This window comes from Electrona antarctica (assembly GCF_951216825.1).
Source record: "Electrona antarctica genome assembly, chromosome: 17".
In the NCBI taxonomy this organism is placed as follows: domain Eukaryota; kingdom Metazoa; phylum Chordata; class Actinopteri; order Myctophiformes; family Myctophidae; genus Electrona; species Electrona antarctica.
The window spans coordinates 29,670,341-29,695,340 of record NC_136798.1 but is presented as its reverse complement, the minus strand read 5'-3'; the positions used below and the strand labels follow the sequence as shown (position 1 = coordinate 29,695,340).

The window sequence follows — 25,000 nt, the reverse complement described above, 5'->3', positions numbered from 1 at the left end:
GACTAGACCTGTACATGCCCGTCGGCCACCGGCCTACTTGAGAACGATGCAACTTTGGAACCTAATAATACCCATTGTCATCTAGAGGTAAAGGGCCCCTGGGCCACCAACATGCAAAGGGCCCCTTGTTTTTGGAGACCTCCCTCTGGAAGCCTTATGGATAAACTGAGGGTTCTAAAACGGTTAGTCCCAATACTTGATTCTGATTGGCTGGTTACCGTCACGTGACGCTGATCCCGCAGCTCTGTAGCTGGGGAAGGGGAGCACTTGATTGCCTTACACACGCTGGCCGGGTGGGCGTGTATAAGCACCGCCCGCACTCATATGACTGTGAATGTGTGGCTCCAGGCGGCCCCATAGGGACATCAAGTGCTATTCTCCCGTCACATAGCCTTCTTGCGAGCAAAACAAGGAAGTGTGTGGCTCGCTCTGGTGGGCGCAAAGCGTAGCTACTTTTGTGAATGTAATAGTTTTATTAGGTTAATATTTCTATATGTTTCCGCTACGCGTCGGGTCTGCCTACATCTCTCAGCCATTGTAAAATCCACGGTAACCTGAGACCTCTTGTGGCTTATTGCTTTATTTAAACACTTCTATCATATGATGGTTTAGGACAGGGGTTTTCAACAGGTCGTCGGTGGAGGGACCACATTCAGAAAAAGTAAAGAAAACAGGTCCATATATGGGCATTGCCAGACAATGCGCTAATACAATCCCTGTTATGCCCATATTTGGAGCTCCCTGATGTCATCGATGTTAAGCGTTAAGCCCATATATGGGAATGTCAATATATGCCATAATTGTGCCAGTCTCATGATAACCGCGACACGAGTCACACTTGCAAATGAACCAAGTTGGTACAACACATGGATCTCCATGTGTGGAGCTGAGTATCATCACCTGGATCTCCATATATGAAGATCAACAACACTGACCTCATCAAACCCTGGATAGCCATACATGGAGAAGACTGGATCATCACCTACATCTGCATATATGAGCCGGCCAGCAACCTGACCTCTGACCTCACTGACCAGATTAATAGTGCTTCTCTGTGCCGTATTCAGTGATTAACGGCTCATGAAGGAACGTTTTGGCGGAATGTTCCGTCATATAAGCTTAATTATTGATATCAAACCGGATCGCTGATTATTTTTATTTTTTAGATTTTTTTTTTTGCAAACTTCAAATGTTGTTTTCTTTTTCTTTCATGTAATTGTTTTATGTAAAACACATTATTATGGAAAAAACATTATTGTCCACAAGGTGAAAACATGAAATGTAAAAGACAGCAGAACACTTATTTCCAGTCTAGCTTATTCCAAAATAACCCCCTCCATTTCTCTCGCAGACCCTAATAACCAATTACAAATTCAAATAGTGTGTTGGTGGTATCTTTATGTTTATGGCAAATGCTTTAAATAAACAATAATGTATCGATTTGAGACTGTATGTTTTTAGTATGTCCAGGTGCGCAGGAATTGAGATGAGAACCAAATCAAGGAGGGGAGCAGTATCGGCCTGCAAAGAGGATGGTCATGGTGGGCTTGTGTCGGATGAAAAAGAGGAAGGGGTGGTCAGCAACAAAGTCCAGGTCAGGGATGAGGGCGCATTGAGACTGCATGCCACAAGCAGTAGCGGCAGCTGCCTCAGTGCCCTCCTCGTTCACTTCCACAAAAGCCTTGTGCACCACCTTGGAAAGCACCAGGTTGGCTGGAGACATACCAGAGAAGTCACACGTGTCGTCAAAGGCCTCCACCATGCCCATCTTGATCAAGACTTCTTCCATGTTATATGTACACTCCACCTTGAAACGAGGCAGGCCGACCAGAACCTCATTCTCCTTCATCATGCCTGGATTGGTCCAGTCTTCAAACTTTTCATAGGTAAGCTCCTTTTCTAGCTTCTCCAGGCCTGTTGTGTCGTCCTCCACCTCAACAGGCAGAAAGATGAGCATGCTGAGGTCTCTCCCTGTGTAGGGCAGCTCGAGTATCTGACAGTTGACCTCAGGAATGAAGGCAAGGGGGAACGTAGTCCTCTGGTACATCATCTTTACCGGTTTGCTTTCAGTGTTGCTGAGTCTGAACTGCTCATCCTCGGTGCTGTCCGCATGGAATGACTTCTCCCAGTTGGCTTTGAAGTAGATGGCATTGACCAGTACGAGTCTGGTAAGTTCATCCACAGCATCCTCAGCAAGTAAGTCCTTGATTTTATCTTGTGTCTGTTTCTCCACCCAGCTGTTAATGTTCAGCCTGGCTCCTTCAGCATTACATATGAAGTCCACGGGCTCCAGCTGTGCATCACAATGTTTTCTGGTGGCACTCAAGAACTCCTTAACAAACTGGCAGGACTGCTCTCCATACAGGCGGTTGGCCAGGTTGAGGGAGTAGGACTTCCCTGACTTGTTCAGGTCACTCATGAGCTTAGACAGGTCCGTGTGGACGTCATCCTTAAAGTGCAGGACCTCTGATATCTGTGTGGCTGTGTTGCCACGGGCCCCTAGCAGCACCATGGCCAGAGCAGAGGAGATGCTGATAGGAGAGTAGAACACATTACCGGTGTTGTCATCTTCTGTCAGCTGCTTGAACAGAGACAGGCAAAAGGTGTTGCAAGCTACTGTCAGGTGGGGTGATGGCCCTGTGTCAAAGCTCATCTTGTTGGAAAAACAAACGTACAAATGATGATGCAGAATTTGGTTTACAGCTTTCAAAGCCTGCTCCAATATTTACTCTTCACCTGGTGTTAATGGTCTCAGTAATGCGGTACGGTTTTAAGCTGATGTTCCTACATGCTTCATCACTATGATGTCACTATGATGTCACTATGATGTCAGCCATGCCCACATATGGAGATCTGTGTCAGTCTTGCCCAAACATGCCATAGCCCATATGGAATTATATGATGTCAGACTGGCCTCCAGGGTTGTTAAAAGTATCCACGCATAGATACCTTTTGAGGGGCGCTAACGTCTGTCTGTCTGTCTACTTGCCGCTCTGCCTGTCTGTGTCATGTTTGTGCCCATAAATGGAGATGTCTATGTCTATCCGTGTCCCTTTTATCTCCATATATGGGCATATACCTTTTGTTTTTCTTTTCCTGATCTTCTGATGTATTGTGATGTTTTTCTATGTGATTGTATTACCGTGATTGTATTACTCGACGACACTGAAAATCAGTTTAATTACTCAGTGTAATTTCAAGAATAAATAAAACTTGAATGAACTCGCATGACACATGACTCACTGCCTCCATGTGCAGACTACAGTTTGTTACCAAACCTCTGAGAGAGAGCAAATACATACAACTGTTTATAATAAAATAATGAATTCAAATTCAAATTCTATTCAATAAGTCAAAAAAGTTGTATGTATTTGCTCTCTCTCAGAGGTTTGGTACCAAACTGTAGTCTGCACATTTTTCCAAAACCATGTGATCATTGTCACAAACAGAGTAATATTTTTTCTCTTTTTCTCCCCAGTGCCTATATCTTTATTATTATTACCTTACATTTAGTTCAACATGTGTGTGTGATGTTTCGTTGTCAGTATTTTTATTGTATTATTATTATATTTAATTATTTATCTAATACTTCAGAAATGTAAACAGCACGTGGTCAGACATTTAGGCTAAAAGGATAAACCCAGTCTGTGTATTCAATTCATCAACATAGCATAAACATTTTTGATAACTAAGAGCTTTGGTTAAAAATTAAAATAGAATTGATCGTATTTTTCCATTGTTGGTTTTATATATAATATAAATCAGATTTATGTACAGATGATTGATATACAATCTATCTGACATCATCAGGACTAGACTTGTACATGCCCGTCGGCCACCGGCCTACTTGAGAACGATGCAACTTTGGAACCTAATAATACCCATTGTCAACTTGTCATAGAACCCGTTTTAACTATCTGTCTGTGTCCCTTTTGTGCCCATACTGTATACTGTATATGGAGATCTCTGTATCTGTCTGTCTGCCTGTGCCTGAAGAGTGCAAACTGACAAAAGTGGACTGGTTAAGTAATCAATTGGCAGGTGTGGGTTACCAGGCTGAGGCAGAGGCTGGAAATTGCACAGGTGAGGGGGCCACAGGCGGATCTAGAGATAAAGGGCCCCTGGGCCACCAACATGCAAAGGGCCCCTGGTTCTAAAACGGTTAGTCCCAATACTTGATTCTGATTGGCTGGTTACCGTCACGTGACCGTTGTAAATCTCACTGATAATCCACACATTCAATCACTTTATATCATTCCCAGCTGATCCCGCAGCTCTGTAGCTGTACTGGGGAAGGGGAGCACTTGATTGCCTTACACACGCTGGCCGTGCAGGCGTGTAAGCACCACCCACACTCATATGACTGTGAATGTGTGGCTCCAGGCGGCCCCATAGGGACATCAAGCGCTATTCTCCCGTCACATAGCCTTCTTGCGAGCAAAACAAGGAAGTGTGTGGCTCGCTCTGGTGGGCGCAAAGCGTAGCTACTTTTGTGAATGTAATAGTTTTATTAGGTTAATATTTCTATATGTTTCCGCTACGCGTCGGGTCTGCCTACATCTCTCAGCCATTGTAAAATCCACGGTAACCTGAGACCTCTTGTGGCTTATTGCTTCATTTAAACACTTATATCATATGATGGTTTAGGACAGGGGTTTTAAACAGGTCGTCTGTGGAGGGACCACGTTCAGAAAAAGTAAAGAAAACAGGTCCATATATGGGCATTGCCAGACAATGCGCTAATACAATCAAATTGACCAAGTTGGTACAACACATGGATCTCCATGTGTGGAGCTGAATATCATCACCTGGATCTCCATAGATCAACAACACTGACCTCATCAAACCCTGGATAGCCATACATGGAGAAGACTGGATCATCACCTACATCTGCATATATGAGCCGGCCAGCAACCTGACCTCTGACCTCACTGACACCAGATTAATAGTATAACTCCTGCTTCTCTGTGCCGTATTCAGTGAGTAACGGCTCATGAAGGAACGTTCCGCCATACCGCTTTTGGCAGAATATTCCGTCATATAAGCTTCATTATTGATATCAAACTGGATCGCTGATTATTATTATTTTTTGCTTGGCCTTTCCTTCTTCAGCGATCCTAGGCCGGTTTCACGCATACACCGTGCCGTTCACTTCTTGTATACAGCCGGTCTAAAAAGCTGAATAACTCTAAATCTACGGAGCTCTCCATGGTTTAGATATAACGCGCGATGTTCGGAGGTCTGATTATCCGGTGATCTCGATTGGAACAGTGGCGCTTTCAAGAGCAAGGATGGACTCATTTTGCTAGCATTGACACTAATTATTTATTAGCATTTAAGATGGTCGCCCAAACCGGACGTGCATCCAGCGTGCAACACACTAAAACGAAGTAGATCCGGGTCGGCAATCTAGCGTTGGCTCTGTGTCCACCAGGTGGCAGTGTTTGAATCTCTGTTGTTTAAGTTGTTTCTCGCCCTCAGGTGTCCTACTGGTACGCTACAAGCTCACAACTAAAAGCTACAATGCTACAAGCTTGCAACGTGTTGCGCGCTGCGACACGTTGTGAGCTTGTAGCCCTCCAAAATACATTTTAGTAGACTAAATCAACTCAACTGTAGATTAGGTCGAATAAAATGTTATGATATTTAGTAGACTAAAACTACACTAACACTAAAACATTTCAAATGACTACACAATGCGTAGTGCACTCTTAACGGCAAGTGAAAAGTGCTTCCTTGTGCGCGGCAGTGCAGATATAGATAGCCTATATGGGCACATAAGGGACACATACAGACGGACAGACGTGTACAACTGTACAACAGGGTACTCAGGGTGACAATGGGTACTGCAGCATGAATTCCCAAATTGCATTGTTCCCGACTTGCACCGTTCCCTGACCGGTGCCGGTCTAGTTACATACACCACACCCACAGCAGCACAGTGCTGGTCAAGATAAGAGTGCCCCTCACTTCACATTGTGATTTTTCTGTTATATTAAAACTTTTTAGATTTTTTTTTGCAAACTTCAAATGTTGTTTTATTTTTCTTTCATGTAATTGTTTTATGTAAAACACATTATTATGGAAAAAACATTATTGTCCACAAGGTGAAAACATGAAATGTTTAACCCCCTCCATTTCTCTCGCAGACCCTAATAACCAATTACAAATTAAAATAGTGTGTTGGTGGTATCTTTATGTTTATGGCAAATGCTTTAAATAAACAATAATGTATCGATTTGAGACTGTATGTTTTTAGTATGTCCAGGTGCGCAGGAATTGAGCTGAGAACCAAATCAAGGAGGGGAGCAGTATCGGCCTGCAAAGAGGATGGTCATGGTGGGCTTGTGTCGGATGAAAAAGAGGAAGGGGTGGTCAGCAACAAAGTCCAGGTCAGGGATGAGGGCGCATTCAAGCTTCATTTTACAATCAGTAGCGGCAGCTGCCTCAGTGCCCTCCTCGTTCACTTCCACAAAAGCCTTGTGCACCACCTTGGAAAGCACCAGGTTGTCTGGAGACATACCAGAGAAGTCACTCGTTTTGTCAAAGGCCTCCACCATGCCCATCTTGATCAAGACTTCTTCCATGTTATATGTACGCTCCACCTTGAAACGAGGCAGGCCGAGCAGAACCTCATTCTCCTTCATCATGCCTGGATTGGTCCAGTCTTCAAACTTTTCATAGGTAAGCTCCTTTTCTAGCTTCTCCAGGCCTGTTGTGTCGTCCTCCACCTCAACAGGCAGAAAGATGAGCATGCTGAGGTCTCTCCCTGTGTAGGGCAGCTCGAGTATCTGACAGTTGACCTCAGGAATGAAGGCAAGGGGGAACGTAGTCCTCTGGTACATCATCTTCACCGGTTTGCTTTCAGTGTTGCTGAGTCTGAACTGCTCATCCTCGGTGCTGTCCGCATGGAATGACTTCTCCCAGTTGGCTTTGAAGTAGATGGCATTGACCAGTACGAGTCTGGTAAGTTCATCCACAGTATCCTGAGCAAGTAAGTCCTTGATTTTATCTTGTGTCTGTTTCTCCACCCAGCTGTTAATGTTCAGCCTGGCTCCTTCAGCATTACATATGAAGTCCACGGGCTCCAGCTGTGCATCACAATGTTTTCTGGTGGCACTCAAGAACTCCTTAACAAACTGGCAGGACTGCTCTCCATACAGGCGGTTGGCCAGGTTGAGGGAGTAGGACTTCCCTGACTTGTTCAGGTCACTCATGAGCTTAGACAGGTCCATGTGGACGTCATCCTTAAAGTGCAGGACCTCTGATATCTGTGTGGCTGTGTTGCCACGGGCCCCCAGCAGCACCATGGCCAGAGCAGAGGAGATGCTGATAGGAGAGTAGAACACATTACCGGTGTTGTCATCTTCTGTCAGCTGCTTGAACAGAGACAGGCAAAAGGTGTTGCAAGCTACTGTCAGGTGGGGTGATGGCCCTGTGTCAAAGCTCATCTTGTTGGAAAAACACTTCAAACAGGTTAACTGGGAAAGGAAGGTTAACGTAATAGTTTTGACTTGACCTTATACTCTTCACCTGGTGTTAATGGTCTCAGTAATGCGGTACGGTTTTAAGCTGATGTTCCTACATGCTTCATCACTATGATGTCACTATGATGTCAGCCATGCCCACATATGGAGATCTGTGTCAGTCTTGCCCAAACATGCCATAGCCCATATGGAATTATATGATGTCAGACTGGCCTCCAGGGTTGTTAAAAGTATCCACGCATAGATACCTTTTGAGGGGCGCTAACGTCTGTCTGTCTGTCTACTTGCCGCTCTGCCTGTCTGTGTCATGTTTGTGCCCATAAATGGAGATGTCTATGTCTATCCGTGTCCCTTTTATCTCCATATATGGGCATATTACCGGTATACCTTTTGTTTTTCTTTTCCTGATCTTCTGATGTATTGTGATGTTTTTCTATGTGATTGTATTACTGTGATTGTATTACTCGACGACACTGAAAATCAGTTTAATTACTCAGTGTAATTTCAAGAATAAATAAAACTTGAATGAACTCGCATGACCCCTCTCACTGCCTCCATGTGCAGACTACAGTTTGTTACCAAACCTCTGAGAGAGAGCAAATACATACAACTGTTTATAATAAAAGAATGAATTCAAATTCAAATTCTATTCAATAAGTAAAAAAGGTTGTATGTATTTGCTCTCTCTCAGAGGTTTGGTACCAAACTGTAGTCTGCACATTTTTCCAAAACCATGTGATCATTGTCACAAACAGAGTAATATTTGTTCCCTTTTTCTCCCCAGTGCCTATATCTTTATTATTATTACCTTACATTTAGTTCAACATGTGTGTGTGATGTTTCGTTGTCAGTATTTTTATTGTATTATTATTATATTTAATTATTTATCTAATACTTCAGAAATGTAAACAGCACGTGGTCAGACATTTAGGCTAAAAGGATAAACCCAGTCTGTGTATTCAATTCATCAACATAGCATAAACATTTTTGATAACTAAGAGCTTTGGTTAAAAATTAAAATAGAATTGATCGTATTTTTCCATTGTTGGTTTTATATATAATATAAATCAGATTTATGTACAGATGATTGATATACAATCTATCTGACATCATCAGGACTAGACCTGTACATGCCCGCCGGCCACCGGCCTACTTGAGAACGATGCAACTTTGGAACCTGATAATACCCATTGTCAACTTGTCATAGAACCCGTTTTAACTATCTGTCTGTGTCCCTTTTGTGCCCATACTGTATACTGTATATGGAGATCTCTGTATCTGTCTGTCTGCCTGTGCCTGAAGAGCGCAAACTGACAAAAGTGGACTGGTTAAGTAATCAATTGGCAGGTGTGGGTTACCAGGCTGAGGCAGAGGCTGGAAATTGCACAGGTGAGGGGGCCACAGGCGGATCTAGAGATAAAGGGCCCCTGGGCCACCAACATGCAAAGGGCCCCTGGTTCTAAAACGGTTAGTCCCAATACTTGATTCTGATTGGCTGGTTACCGTCACGTGACCGTTGTAAATCTCACTGATAATCCACACATTCAATCACTTTATATCATTCCCAGCTGATCCCGCAGCTCTGTAGCTGTACTGGGGAAGGGGAGCACTTGATTGCCTTACACACGCTGGCCGTGCAGGCGTGTAAGCACCGCCCGCACTCATATGACTGTGAATGTGTGGCTCCAGGCGGCCCCATAGGGACATCAAGCGCTCTTCTCCCGTCACATAGCCTTCTTGCGAGCAAAACAAGGAAGTGTGTGGCTCGCTCTGGTGGGCGCAAAGCGTAGCTACTTTTGTGAATGTAATAGTTTTATCAGGTTAATATTTCTATATGTTTCCGCTACGCGTCGGGTCTGCCTACATCTCTCAGCCATTGTAAAATCCACGGTAACCTGAGACCTCTTGTGGCTTATTGCTTTATTTAAACACTTCTATCATATTATGATGGTTTAGGACAGGGGTTTTCAACAGGTCGTCCGTGGAGGGACCACATTCAGAAAAAGTAAAGAAAACAGGTCCATATAGGGGCATTGCCAGACAATGCGCTAATACAATCAAATGAACCAAGTTGGTACAACACATGGATCTCCATGTGTGGAGCTGAATATCATCACCTGGATCTCCATATATGAAGATCAACAACACTGACCTCATCAAACCCTGGATAGCCATACATGGAGAAGACTGGATCATCACCTACATCTGCATATATGAGCCGGCCAGCAACCTGACCTCTGACCTCACTGACACCAGATTAATAGTATAACTTCTGCTTCTCTGTGCCGTATTCAGTGGTTAACGGCTCATGAAGGAACGTTGCGCCATACCACTTTTGGCGGAATATTCCGTCATATAAGCTTCATTATTGATATCAAACTGGATCGCTGATTATTATTATTTTTTGCTTGGCCTTTCCTTCTTCAGCGATCCTAGGCCGGTTTTGCGCATACACCGTGCCGTTCACTTCTTGTATACAGCCGGTCTAAAAAGCTGAATAACTCTAAATCTACGGAGCTCTCCATGGTTTAGATATAACGTGCGATGTTCGGAGGTCTGATTATCCGGTGATCTCGATTGGAACAGTGGCGTTTTCTAGAGCAAGGATGGACTCATTTTAGCTTGCTAGCATTGACACTAATTATTTATTAGCATTTAAGATGGTCGCCCAAACCGGACGTGCATCCAGCACGTCGGCAATCTAACGTTGGCTGTGTGTCCACCAGGTGGCAGTGTTTGAATCTCTGTTGTTTAAGTTGTTTCTCGCCCTCAGGTGTCCTACTGGTACGCTACAAGCTCACAACTAAAAGCTACAATGCTACAAGCTCGCAACGTGTTGCGCGCTGCGACACGTTGTGAGCTTGTAGCCCTCCAAAATACATTTTAGTAGACTAAATCAACTCAACTGTAGATTAGGTCGAATAAAATGTTATGATATTTAGTAGACTAAAACTACACTAACACTAAAACATTTCAAATGACTACACAATGCGTAGTGCACTCTTAACGGCAAGTGAAAAGTGCTTCCTTGTGCGCGGCAGTGCAGATATAGATAGCCTATATGGGCACATAAGGGACACATACAGACGGACAGACGTGTACAACTGTACAACAGGGTACTCAGGGTGACAATGGGTACTGCAGCATGAATTCCCAAATTGCATTGTTCCCGACTTGCACCGTTCCCTGACCGGTGCCGGTCTAGTTACATACACCACACCCACAGCAGCACAGTGCTGGTCAAGATAAGAGCGCCCCTCACTTCACATTGTGATTTTTCTGTTATATTAAAACTTTTTAGATTTTTTTTTGCAAACTTCAAATGTTGTTTTATTTTTCTTTCATGTAATTGTTTTATGTAAAACACATTATTATGGAAAAAACATTATTGTCCACAAGGTGAAAACATGAAATGTTTAACCCCCTCCATTTCTCTCGCAGACCCTAATAACCAATTACAAATTAAAATAGTGTGTTGGTGGTATCTTTATGTTTATGGCAAATGCTTTAAATAAACAATAATGTATCGATTTGAGACTGTATGTTTTTAGTATGTCCAGGTGCGCAGGAATTGAGCTGAGAACCAAATCAAGGAGGGGAGCAGTATCGGCCTGCAAAGAGGATGGTCATGGTGGGCTTGTGTCGGATGAAAAAGAGGAAGGGGTGGTCAGCAACAAAGTCCAGGTCAGGGATGAGGGCGCATTCAAGCTTCATTTTACAATCAGTAGCGGCAGCTGCCTCAGTGCCCTCCTCGTTCACTTCCACAAAAGCCTTGTGCACCACCTTGGAAAGCACCAGGTTGTCTGGAGACATACCAGAGAAGTCACTCGTGTTGTCAAAGGCCTCCACCATGCCCATCTTGATCAAGACTTCTTCCATGTTATATGTACGCTCCACCTTGAAACGAGGCAGGCCGAGCAGAACCTCATTCTCCTTCATCATGCCTGGATTGGTCCAGTCTTCAAACTTTTCATAGGTAAGCTCCTTTTCTAGCTTCTCCAGGCCTGTTGTGTCGTCCTCCACCTCAACAGGCAGAAAGATGAGCATGCTGAGGTCTCTCCCTGTGTAGGGCAGCTCGAGTATCTGACAGTTGACCTCAGGAATGAAGGCAAGGGGGAACGTAGTCCTCTGGTACATCATCTTCACCGGTTTGCTTTCAGTGTTGCTGAGTCTGAACTGCTCATCCTCGGTGCTGTCCGCATGGAATGACTTCTCCCAGTTGGCTTTGAAGTAGATGGCATTGACCAGTACGAGTCTGGTAAGTTCATCCACAGTATCCTGAGCAAGTAAGTCCTTGATTTTATCTTGTGTCTGTTTCTCCACCCAGCTGTTAATGTTCAGCCTGGCTCCTTCAGCATTACATATGAAGTCCACGGGCTCCAGCTGTGCATCACAATGTTTTCTGGTGGCACTCAAGAACTCCTTAACAAACTGGCAGGACTGCTCTCCATACAGGCGGTTGGCCAGGTTGAGGGAGTAGGACTTCCCTGACTTGTTCAGGTCACTCATGAGCTTAGACAGGTCCATGTGGACGTCATCCTTAAAGTGCAGGACCTCTGATATCTGTGTGGCTGTGTTGCCACGGGCCCCCAGCAGCACCATGGCCAGAGCAGAGGAGATGCTGATAGGAGAGTAGAACACATTACCGGTGTTGTCATCTTCTGTCAGCTGCTTGAACAGAGACAGGCAAAAGGTGTTGCAAGCTACTGTCAGGTGGGGTGATGGCCCTGTGTCAAAGCTCATCTTGTTGGAAAAACACTTAAAACAGGTTAACTGGGAAAGGAAGGTTAACGTAATAGTTTTGACTTGACCTTATACTCTTCACCTGGTGTTAATGGTCTCAGTAATGCGGTACGGTTTTAAGCTGATGTTCCTACATGCTTCATCACTATGATGTCACTATGATGTCAGCCATGCCCACATATGGAGATCTGTGTCAGTCTTGCCCAAACATGCCATAGCCCACATGGAATTATATGATGTCAGACTGGCCTCCAGGGTTGTTAAAAGTATCCACGCATAGATACCTTTTGAGGGGCGCTAACGTCTGTCTGTCTGTCTACTTGCCGCTCTGCCTGTCTGTGTCATGTTTGTGCCCATAAATGGAGATGTCTATGTCTATCCGTGTCCCTTTTATCTCCATATATGGGCATATTACCGGTATACCTTTTGTTTTTCTTTTCCTGATCTTCTGATGTATTGTGATGTTTTTCTATGTGATTGTATTACTGTGATTGTATTACTCGACGACACTGAAAATCAGTTTAATTACTCAGTGTAATTTCAAGAATAAATAAAACTTGAATGAACTCGCATGACCCCTCTCACTGCCTCCATGTGCAGACTACAGTTTGTTACCAAACCTCTGAGAGAGAGCAAATACATACAACTGTTTATAATAAAAGAATGAATTCAAATTCAAATTCTATTCAATAAGTAAAAAAGGTTGTATGTATTTGCTCTCTCTCAGAGGTTTGGTACCAAACTGTAGTCTGCACATTTTTCCAAAACCATGTGATCATTGTCACAAACAGAGTAATATTTGTTCCCTTTTTCTCCCCAGTGCCTATATCTTTATTATTATTACCTTACATTTAGTTCAACATGTGTGTGTGATGTTTCGTTGTCAGTATTTTTATTGTATTATTATTATATTTAATTATTTATCTAATACTTCAGAAATGTAAACAGCACGTGGTCAGACATTTAGGCTAAAAGGATAAACCCAGTCTGTGTATTCAATTCATCAACATAGCATAAACATTTTTGATAACTAAGAGCTTTGGTTAAAAATTAAAATAGAATTGATCGTATTTTTCCATTGTTGGTTTTATATATAATATAAATCAGATTTATGTACAGATGATTGATATACAATCTATCTGACATCATCAGGACTAGACCTGTACATGCCCGCCGGCCACCGGCCTACTTGAGAACGATGCAACTTTGGAACCTGATAATACCCATTGTCAACTTGTCATAGAACCCGTTTTAACTATCTGTCTGTGTCCCTTTTGTGCCCATACTGTATACTGTATATGGAGATCTCTGTATCTGTCTGTCTGCCTGTGCCTGAAGAGCGCAAACTGACAAAAGTGGACTGGTTAAGTAATCAATTGGCAGGTGTGGGTTACCAGGCTGAGGCAGAGGCTGGAAATTGCACAGGTGAGGGGGCCACAGGCGGATCTAGAGATAAAGGGCCCCTGGGCCACCAACATGCAAAGGGCCCCTGGTTCTAAAACGGTTAGTCCCAATACTTGATTCTGATTGGCTGGTTACCGTCACGTGACCGTTGTAAATCTCACTGATAATCCACACATTCAATCACTTTATATCATTCCCAGCTGATCCCGCAGCTCTGTAGCTGTACTGGGGAAGGGGAGCACTTGATTGCCTTACACACGCTGGCCGTGCAGGCGTGTAAGCACCGCCCGCACTCATATGACTGTGAATGTGTGGCTCCAGGCGGCCCCATAGGGACATCAAGCGCTCTTCTCCCGTCACATAGCCTTCTTGCGAGCAAAACAAGGAAGTGTGTGGCTCGCTCTGGTGGGCGCAAAGCGTAGCTACTTTTGTGAATGTAATAGTTTTATTAGGTTAATATTTCTATATGTTTCCGCTACGCGTCGGGTCTGCCTACATCTCTCAGCCATTGTAAAATCCACGGTAACCTGAGACCTCTTGTGGCTTATTGCTTTATTTAAACACTTCTATCATATTATGATGGTTTAGGACAGGGGTTTTCAACAGGTCGTCCGTGGAGGGACCACATTCAGAAAAAGTAAAGAAAACAGGTCCATATAGGGGCATTGCCAGACAATGCGCTAATACAATCAAATGAACCAAGTTGGTACAACACATGGATCTCCATGTGTGGAGCTGAATATCATCACCTGGATCTCCATATATGAAGATCAACAACACTGACCTCATCAAACCCTGGATAGCCATACATGGAGAAGACTGGATCATCACCTACATCTGCATATATGAGCCGGCCAGCAACCTGACCTCTGACCTCACTGACACCAGATTAATAGTACAAGTAAGACGCGCAAACGCGGGAAGCGAACGCAGCTCGTAAATTGCAATAACAACAATTAGAATAAATTACGTACGTTTTAAGGTTTTTTTTAAGTTAAGTTTTTTTTAAATTAAATGTTTTTTCAAGTTATTTTTTTAGTGTTTGTATGTGTGCGTGCGTGCGTGTTTCTTTTTTAGGTTTTTTAAAAAAAAGTTTTTTCTTTACGTTTTTTTTTAAGTTAAGTTTTTTTTTAAGTTAAGTTTTTTGTGTGTGCGTTTTTCCTTTTTAAGTTTTTTTTTTAAGTTAAGTTTTTTTTTAAGTTAAGTTTTTTGTGTGTGCGTTTTTCCTTTTTAAGTTTTTTTTTTTAAGTTAAGTTTTTTTTTAAGTTAAGTTTTTTTAAGTTAAGTTTTTTGTGTGTGTGCGTTTTTCCTTTTTACGTTTTTTTTTTAAGTTAAGTTTTTTTTTAAGTTAAGTTTTTTTTTAAGTTAAGTTTTTTTTGTGTGTGCGTTTTTCCTTTTTAAGTTTTTTTTGTAAGTTACGTTTTTTTTTAAGTTAAGGTTTTTTTTAAGTTAAGTTTTTTTTAAGTTAAGTTTTTTGTGTGTGTGTGCGTGCGTGCGTGTGCGTGTGTGTGCGTGCGTGCATGTGTGTGTGTGTTTTTGTGTGTGATACAGCTGCGCCCTCTGGTGGTGGGCGGGTGGTGTTACAGCGTGACACACAGACACACAGACACACAGACACACAGACGTGATCTGCTGGGTCTCATAGTAAATGCTCACTGCGTTCGCAATCACTGCGTTCGCAATAACTCCTGCTTCTCTGTGCCGTATTCAGTGATTAACGGCTCATGAAGGAACGTTGCGCCATACCACTTTTGTCGGAATATTCCGTCATATAAGCTTCATTATTGATATCAAACCGGATCGCTGATTATTATTATTTTTTGCTTGGCCTTTCCTTCTTCAGCGATCCTAGGCCGGTTTCACGCATACACCGTGCCGTTCACTTCTTGTATACAGCCGGTCTAAAAAGCTGAATAACTCTAAATCTACGGAGCTCTCCATGGTTTAGATATAACGTGCGATGTTCGGAGGTCTGATTATCCGGTGATCTCGATTGGAACAGTGGCGCTTTCTAGAGCAAGGATGGACTCATTTTAGCTTGCTAGCATTGACACTAATTATTTATTAGCATTTAAGATGGTCGCCCAAACCGGACGTGCATCCAGCGTGCAACACACTAAAACGAAGTAGATCCGGGTCGGCAATCTAGCGTTGGCTCTGTGTCCACCAGGTGGCAGTGTTTGAATCTCTGTTGTTAGTGTGGTTGCCTATGGGCAACCATACTATTGTTCCCCTTACCTTTTATTTCTTTCTTTATTTATTTATTGTTTTCTTTCTGTATAAACTTTATTTTGTCGTGCTACTCCTCCCACAGTTTTTGCCGCACACACTCGAGCCATATGTAAAAACGACCGGCTTCATCGGGAATCGTGTGCTATCTCCTTGCTAAGACATCCGTTGTATAGTTTAATTGATATTAATTAATTAGTGAATTAATTTTCCCCATTCACTTGAATGGGAAAATGCCAAAACTCACATTCAACCATTTGTTTCTCTGAGACCTTAAGGGCTGTAGTTACAACACTTGGAGGGGAGGTTCATAATAATTACGAAAATTAATTAACTTATAATTATATCGGTCGGCCTCATGGTGGCGCTATAACAGCCCACTTTACGTTTTGTATTATAACTCTTGAACCGTAGGTCGTAAAATCAAAATATCTTTTTCGCTGGATTCCTTGGGTCATGACGCATCTCCCCATATAGGCCACGCCCATTTGCGTCAGGATAGATTTTCCGCCATTTTGAATTTTCTTCAAAACACACTTTTGGATCCTCCACCTACATATTTTGTCCAAATCGCACAAAAGTCGATACAAATGATCTCTGGACCTATCCGATTAAAACAGCACAGTCAGAATTTTGATCTTCTGTATCGTTCAGCCGTAATCGTCTTCCGAAGTTAGTGGGAGGGGCCTATTTTACAAAAAATGCCACAATTCACGCACGGAATGTCCGATCCATCCCAAATCCGAATCACATGTCGAGGGTGGCTTAATCAACGCAGAGCCAAAAGCAATTCAATTTTCATCCATAGGGGGCGCTACAATTGCAAAAACAATTACCCGTTTGTTGCAAAAACATGCTTTTGGGGGGGAAATTCCCTACGAATGACTTACGCATGATCACAAGGGTGACTTGATATTGTAATTGGCTGGCAAAATTACTGGGAGGGGCCTATATCAGCCAGTGAGGCAACCACACTTTGCAATTTCCCATAATTGCTTCTTTCTAGTTTAAGTTCTTTCTCGCCCTCAGGTGTCCTACTGGTACGCTACAAGCTCACAACTAAAAGCTACAATGCTACAAGCTCGCAACATGTTGCGCGCTGCGACATGTTGTGAGCTTGTAGCCCTCCAAAATAAATTTTAGTAGACTAAATCAACTCAACTGTAGATTTAGTCGACTAAAATGTTATATTTAGTAGACTAAAACTACACTAACACTAAAACATTTCAAATGACTACACAATGCGTAGTGCACTCTTAACGGCAAGTGAAAAGTGCTTCCTTGTGCGCGGCAGTGCAGATATAGATAGCCTATATGGGCACATAAGGGACACATACAGACGGACAGACGTGTACAACTGTACAACAGGGTACTCAGGGTGACAATGGGTACTGCAGCATGAATTCCCAAATTGCATTGTTCCCGACTTGCACCGTTCCCTGACCGGTGCCGGTCTAGTTACATACACCACACCCACAGCAGCACAGTGCTGGTCAAGATAAGAGCGCCCCTCACTTCACATTGTGATTTTTCTGTTATATTAAAACTTTTTAGATTTTTTTTTGCAAACTTCAAATGTTGTTTTATTTTTCTTTCATGTAATTGTTTTATGTAAAACACATTATTATGGAAAAAACATTATTGTCCACAAGGTGAAAACATGAAATGTTTAACCCCCTCCATTTGTCTCGCAGACCCTAATAACCAATTACAAATTAAAATAGTGTGTTGGTGGTATCTTTATGTTTATGGCAAATGCTTTAAATAAACAATAATGTATCGATTTGAGACTGTATGTTTTTAGTATGTCCAGGTGCGCAGGAATTGAGCTGAGAACCAAATCAAGGAGGGGAGCAGTATCGGCCTGCAAAGAGGATGGTCATGGTGGGCTTGTGTCGGATGAAAAAGAGGAAGGGGTGGTCAGCAACAAAGTCCCCGTCAGGGATGAGGGCGCATTGAGACTGCATGCCACAAGCAGTAGCGGCAGCTGCCTCAGTGCCCTCCTCGTTCACTTCCACAAAAGCCTTGTGCACCACCTTGGAAAGCACCAGGTTGTCTGGAGACATACCAGAGAAGTCACCCTGTGTGTCGTCAAAGGCCTCCACCATGCCCATCTTCATCAAGACTTCTTCCATGTTATATGTACACTCCACCTTGAAACGAGGCAGGCCGACCAGAACCTCATTCTCCTTCATCATGCCTGGATTGGTCCAGTCTTCAAACTTTTCATAGGTAAGCTCCTTTTCTAGCTTCTCCAGGCCTGTTGTGTCGTCCTCCACCTCAACAGGCAGAAAGATGAGCATGCTGAGGTCTCTCCCTGTGTAGGGCAGCTCGAGTATCTGACAGTTGACCTCAGGAATGAAGGCAAGGGGGAACGTAGTCCTCTGGTACATCATCTTCACCGGTTTGCTTTCAGTGTTGCTGAGTCTGAACTGCTCATCCTCGGTGCTGTCCGCATGGAATGACTTCTCCCAGTTGGCTTTGAAGTAGATGGCATTGACCAGTACGAGTCTGGTAAGTTCATCCACAGCATCCTGAGCAAGTAAGTCCTTGATTTTATCTTGTGTCTGTTTCTCCACCCAGCTGTTAATGTTCAGCCTGGCTCCTTCAGCATTACATATGAAGTCCACGGGCTCCAGCTGTGCATCACAATGTTTTCTGGTGGCACTCAAGAACTCCTTAACAAACTGGCAGGACTGCTCTCCATACAGGCGGTTGGCCAGGTTGAGGGAGTAGGACTTCCCTGACTTGTTCAGGTCACTCATGAGCTTAGACAGGTCCATGTGGACGTCATCCTTAAAGTGCAGGACCTCTGATATCTGTGTGGCTGTGTTGCCACGGGCCCCCAGCAGCACCATGGCCAGAGCAGAGGAGATGCTGATAGGAGAGTAGAACACATTACCGGTGTTGTCATCTTCTGTCAGCTGCTTGAACAGAGACAGGCAAAAGGTGTTGCAAGCTACTGTCAGGTGGGGTGATGGCCCTGTGTCAAAGCTCATCTTGTTGGAAAAACACTTAAAACAGGTTAACTGGGAAAGGAAGGTTAACGTAATAGTTTTGACTTGACCTTATACAACGTACAAATGATGATGCAGAATTTGGTTTACAGCTTTCAAAGCCTGCTCCAATATTTACTCTTCACCTGGTTTTAAGCTGATGTTCCTACATGCTTCATCACTATGATGTCACTATGATGTCAGCCATGGCCACATATGGAGATCTGTGTCAGTCTTGCCCAAACATGCCATAGCCCATATGGAATTATATGTCAGACTGGCCTCCAGGGTTGTTAAAAGTATCCACGCATAGATACCTTTTGAGGGGCGCTAACGTCTGTCTGTCTGTCTACTTGCCGCTCTGCCTGTCTGTGTCATGTTTGTGCCCATAAATGGAGATGTCTATCCGTGTCCCTTTTATCTCCATATATGGGCATATTACCCTTCTGTAGACAACCTCAACTCCACTTCACTCTGTCACTAAGTAGTCTATCTTTTGTTCTGTTACAAGCATAACACTATATCACTTTTATAGCCCTAAAGCTGAAGTTGTCGGCAAGTCTGGGTGTCTGGGTCTGTTTATACTAGATAGTTTATTAAAATGTCACCTAGTATCTAGGCTACGCTATCACAAACATTTCGCCCTGTGTAGCCTGGCTATTCCTGTGTGTGGCCGTGTGGCGTCACTGGCGTGCACGCAGAGAGAGAGAGAGAGAGAGCGAGAGAGTTAGAGAGAGAAAGAGAGAGAGAAAGAGAGAGAGAGAGAGAGAGGCGTCCTATATAGGGACAATGGAGTCAGACAGACAAGGGCTGCACTTCTTTATTGGCTAAGCAGTTCATCTAACACAGGTGTGTAAGGCTGTTTGTTTTTGTACCTGACCAAGCTGAGGGCTCATCATCACAAACCAATCATTCATTATTCAATCAACAGTAATGTGAAATGAAAAGATACAACATAAAAGTGGTCAATATGCAAAGGCAACAGTTGAGAATTGCATTCTCTCTCTCTCTCTCTCTCTCTCTCTCGACATGGAGAATAACAAAAACCACAACAAATAAAGTGCAAACCTTCATCAATAAATGTCAGGATCAGCAATAATGACCTATGGATGAAGAGTAGACCAAACAACTACCAGCAGCAGATGAAATTGGGCAAAGAAGATGGAGATGGATTTGGCACACACTACGCAAACCATTGTCAAATACCACTAGACCTCCCGTTTCGAATGGGATCAGTGTATTGAAACGGGGAAAATCAGGTGCAATCAGGCCTTTCAATAGACTGAGTAGACGTCTACCCGTCTACTCAGGTGCTCAGTAGGTTGATTCCTTCCGATTGTGTCGGTTGATCTGTGCAGTTTAATGCATCGCATGCAGCTACTGGAGCTCAGTAGGTGATCATTCCTTTCAATGCAGCCGTAACATCGAACATGCACTGCTCCCGTGCTTGCGGTTATGTTTAGGTTAGGATTAGAGATGCACTGCTCCCGTGCTTGCGGTTATGTTTAGGTTAGGATTAGAGATAGGGATAGTAATTTCGGAACAAGGAACCTTCTGACTAACGACACGGCACCGCTCCAGTAGCTGCATGCGATGCATTAAACTGCACAGATCAACCGACACAATCGGAAGGAATCAACCTACTGAGCACCTGAGTAGACGGGTAGACGTCTACTCAGTCTATTGAAAGGCCTGATTGCACCTGATTTTCCCCGTTTCAATACACTGATCCCATTCGAAACGGGTGACTAGACAGGCTCTGACTAGGGGTAGTGGTGGCCTTCAGCATCTGGGGCCCGTTTGATGAACTAATGTGCAGGCCCCTGGCCACTACTGTAAATGGCTGAGTAGGGGTACCCTCTGGGACCGACAACCGAAATGGGTGAAATACAGCTAAGGCCGTCAATGGAGAGATAATCATGCGGACATTGCATGTCTGTGTGCGAGAGATGCACATATATATAGATATATTAAGATGTAATGTGTTGGGCTGCTGAAAACAAAACAAAAAAAGAAGAAAAGAAACAGGACCACCGGTAAATTTCCCAAACTTCCGATAGCTAGTGCCATGCCTTGTGCTGTCTTTGTGCTGTTCAAAAAGATTGTTTTAGTTTTTACTCTGAATAGTATAGTCAGACACAAAACTGGTCAAAAAGGTTGTATTTTCTTTCTTTTGGTGTTTCATGAATGTTCCATCCATTCATTCATTGTTTATTGTTATTTTTGTATTTTATTTGTGATCAATAGTGCAATCCTATAGTAGGTATATAAATGAAAAAAAGTTTTTAAGGATGCAACCTGCAATCACGACTGTTGACATGTTAGCAGTAAAGTAGTGGCTCTGAGACTGAGATTACCGAGAGAGCACTGATTTGAATTGTTGACTTGTTGGCTCAAATAAATCTAAGAGAAAAATACATTTCAGATTCCTAGAGGCATTGCTCCGGTGAATTGTCAGACAGTTCTCGAGGAGAGGAAAGATAAGTCTCATGGTTTTGTGCATGCTGACAGCTCACATTATCAGCGCTTCAATGTTTGCCGAACCAGTCAAAAATATTATTTCCAAAAATAGCCTCAGATGCATATAGCAAACTTGAGAGATGTTCTCAGTCCGTTATTAAGCCACCTGGAGAAGTAACGTTCATTATGTTTGGTCTTTCCTTCAGGTTGTCCATACACCGACAGAAGGAAACCGAAGCTCTTTGTCTTGGCAGAATTCCCACACCTGTAGCCAGCAAGCATCCTGATGAACCCTCCATATTATTTATGAAACCATAAAACCTATAAACCCTGACATCTCAATATTATTTATTAAACAATAAAACCTATAAACTGTTCTATCTCTGAGGACCCGTCAGCTCAGGGTCCTTGGAATATCTTCTCAAGTTTTCACCCTTTATTCAGTGTGTCACCCTGTAACTGACAAGTTCATGCACTTTGTTTTTGACGATCAAAGATGCACTCCAAGTCTCAAAACTTAGCCTTTTGAGCTTTCAAAAACATTATATTGGCCAGCAACTGTTTATGTCCACATCTGTGTCGTTAGGTTCAAAGTTCACACAGAGATGAAAGGTCAAGGGGTTAGGGGGTCCGGGGTCAAGAGAAGGGGACGTCCCATCTTTGTGTGTAGGCACTGAGTTCACAGGGGCTGATGACCAGCATGCGTGAAGAGTCCAGTCCATCTAGAGCCATTTCTGAGTCCAGACAGAACCGAGAGACCAGGTGCTCCAGGTGAGTCCCTGACTTCTGCCACCGCTGGGAGGGACACAGAGACCACATTATGTTACATTATGTTACAGTGTGTATATAATTATTACTGCCACCGCTGGGAGGGACACAGAGACCACATTATGTTACAGTGTGTATATAATTATTACTGCCACCGCTGGGAGGGACACAGAGACCACATTATGTTACATTATGTTACAGTGTGTATATAATTATTACTGCCACCGCTGGGAGGGACACAGAGAGCACATTATGTTACATTATGTTACAGTGTGTATATAAGTATTACTGCCACCGCTGGGAGGGACACAGAGACCACATTATGTTACATTATGTTACAGTGTGTATATAATTATTACTGCCACCGCTGGGAGGGACACAGAGAGCACATTATGTTACAGTGTGTATATAGTGTAGCGGCCGGCTACGGCTTCAGCCAATGGGGTTGACTTGGAGGTGGGACTTCCGGGACTGGGGAGTGAGTGACGTGGGCTGTGTGTGGAATGTTGTTGTGTTGGTTGTATAATTATTAGTGTGGCAACCAGACTATAGTTATTGTGACACTTTTTCCTTTTCCAGAGTGATTGGCCGAGCTTTGCATAACGTTTGTAGCAGCTAACTGGCTGTTGTTGGTTACGTAACCAATCTATGTTTTACAATCGTTTATAAAGACATAAAAAGCCATACAAAGGAAAAAAAAATAGAATCCCGAGTTTCTCGTGTTTGGCACACTGTGGTAAAGCTCTAAACACGAGATATCTCGTGAATGGCACAGAATTTACCCTGTGGGATTAATAAAGGTCTACATTACGTAGTAAATGCGTCGGCTTGGAGTTGTTATTGGTGACTCCTGTATGGACTACACCATACAATGTTATTGGTGACTCCTGTAGGACTACACCATACAATGTTATTGGTGACTCCTGTAGGACTACACCATACAATGTTATTGGTGACTCCTGTAGGACTACACCATACAATGTTATTGGTGACTCCTGTATGGACTACACCATACAATGTTATTGGTGACTCCTGTATGGACTACACCATACAATGTTATTGGTGACTCCTGTATGGACTACACCATACAATGTTATTGGTGACTCCTGTAGGACTACACCATACAATGTTATTGGTGACTCCTGTAGGACTACACCATACAATGTTATTGGTGACTCCTGTATGGACTACACCATACAATGTTATTGGTGACTCCTGTAGGACTACACCATACAATGTTATTGGTGACTCCTGTAGGACTACACCATACAATGTTATTGGTGACTCCTGTAGGACTACACCATACAATGTTATTGGTGACTCCTGTAGGACTACACCATACAATGTTATTGGTGACTCCTGTAGGACTACACCATACAATGTTATTGGTGACTCCTGTAGGACTACACCATACAATGTTATTAGTGACTCCTGTAGGACTACACCATACAATGTTATTGGTGACTCCTGTAGGACTACACCATACAATGTTATTGGTGACTCCTGTAGGACTACACCATACAATGTTATTGGTGACTCCTGTAGGACTACACCATACAATGTTATTGGTGACTCCTGTAGGACTACACCATACAATGTTATTGGTGACTCCTGTATGGACTACACCATACAATGTTATTGGTGACTCCTGTAGGACTACACCATACAATGTTATTGGTGACTCCTGTAGGACTACACCATACAATGTTATTGGTGACTCCTGTAGGACTACACCATACAATGTTATTGGTGACTCCTGTAGGACTACACCATACAATGTTATTGGTGACTCCTGTAGGACTACACCATACAATGTTATTGGTGACTCCTGTAGGACTACACCATACAATGTTATTGGTGAGTCCTGTAGGACTACACCATACAATGTTATTGGTGACTCCTGTAGGACTACACCATACAATGTTATTGGTGACTCATGTAGGACTACACCATACAATGTTATTGGTGACTCCTGTAGGACTACACCATACAATGTTATTGGTGACTCCTGTAGGACTACACCATACAATGTTATTGGTGACTCCTGTAGGACTACACCATACAATGTTATTGGTGACTCCTGTATGGACTACACCATACAATGTTATTGGTGACTCCTGTAGGACTACATCATACAATGTTATTGGTGACTCCTGTATGGACTACACCATACAATGTTATTGGTGACTCCTGTAGGACTACACCATACAATGTTATTGGTGACTCCTGTAGGACTACACCATACAATGTTATTGGTGACTCCTGTAGGACTACACCATACAATGCAATCAGTGGCTTAGGATCAATAACCTTGTATGAAAAGGTATTAAATACACCTGTCAAAAATGTAATTTTAATGGCGCTTTTGTCCATAACAAAACGTGACATTGTAATTGGCTGACAATATTAGTGGGAGGGGCCTATGTAAGCGACTGCGGCAACCACACTTTATTATCACCACACTTTACATACATACACATACATACATACATACATACATACATACATACATACATACATACAGTACATACATACAGTACATACGCTTGGCCTTTACCAGGTATGCCATCTGGTGGCTAATGAACTAAATACAAATCTCAGAAGTTGAAGCAGTTTTTTAAGCCTTACCCATTTTAACCAAATACACACACACACACACACACACACACACACACACACACACACACACACACACACACACACACACACACACACACACACACACACACACACACACACACACACACACACACACACACACTTCTGTTTGTTATGCGAGTGGTGGATTTCTTACACATTCTGTTAGAAGATGTCATTTTGATGATATTTTCTCATGATTCATGATCTAACTCAGTTGGTTTGGCGATTTGAGAAACATTGAGCATACAAGCACTAGCTGTACTTGCAAACATT

The 25,000-nt window shown here is 43.1% G+C and overlaps 5 protein-coding genes across 5 annotated transcripts in view; all 5 read right to left on the bottom strand.

Moving 5' to 3' along the window:
- Window positions 1-1,498: 1,498 nt before the first annotated feature.
- Window positions 1,499-2,653, bottom strand: LOC306941062 (leukocyte elastase inhibitor-like; the record flags this gene model as incomplete). The annotated part of the gene is made up of 1 exon (XM_079526367.1): window positions 1,499-2,653. One exon carries the CDS (start codon window positions 2,651-2,653, stop codon window positions 1,499-1,501), a length of 1,155 nt encoding a protein of 384 aa, XP_079382493.1.
- Window positions 2,654-6,296: 3,643 nt separating this feature from the next.
- On the bottom strand, window positions 6,297-7,451 carry LOC306941061 (leukocyte elastase inhibitor-like; the record flags this gene model as incomplete). Its single annotated transcript, XM_079526366.1, has 1 exon — window positions 6,297-7,451. The coding sequence occupies one exon, from the start codon at window positions 7,449-7,451 to the stop codon at window positions 6,297-6,299; it is 1,155 nt and encodes a 384-aa protein (XP_079382492.1).
- A 3,624-nt stretch (window positions 7,452-11,075) lies between these two features.
- Window positions 11,076-12,230, bottom strand: LOC306941060 (leukocyte elastase inhibitor-like; the record flags this gene model as incomplete). The annotated part of the gene is made up of 1 exon (XM_079526365.1): window positions 11,076-12,230. The coding sequence occupies one exon, from the start codon at window positions 12,228-12,230 to the stop codon at window positions 11,076-11,078; it is 1,155 nt and encodes a 384-aa protein (XP_079382491.1).
- A 5,474-nt stretch (window positions 12,231-17,704) lies between these two features.
- Window positions 17,705-18,862, bottom strand: LOC306941059 (leukocyte elastase inhibitor-like; the record flags this gene model as incomplete). Its single annotated transcript, XM_079526364.1, has 1 exon — window positions 17,705-18,862. One exon carries the CDS (start codon window positions 18,860-18,862, stop codon window positions 17,705-17,707), a length of 1,158 nt encoding a protein of 385 aa, XP_079382490.1.
- A 799-nt stretch (window positions 18,863-19,661) lies between these two features.
- The window catches only part of galnt14 (UDP-N-acetyl-alpha-D-galactosamine:polypeptide N-acetylgalactosaminyltransferase 14 (GalNAc-T14)), a 146,787-nt gene continuing 141,448 nt past the window's right edge, over window positions 19,662-25,000 (bottom strand). Inside the window, exons 15-16 of the mRNA XM_079526229.1 lie at window positions 20,614-22,114; window positions 19,662-20,073 (exon numbers count right to left, since the gene is read on the bottom strand). Coding sequence (XP_079382355.1) covers window positions 21,956-22,114 — 159 coding nt within the window. The 3' untranslated portion in view covers window positions 19,662-20,073; window positions 20,614-21,955. The remainder of the gene's footprint in view (window positions 20,074-20,613; window positions 22,115-25,000) is intronic.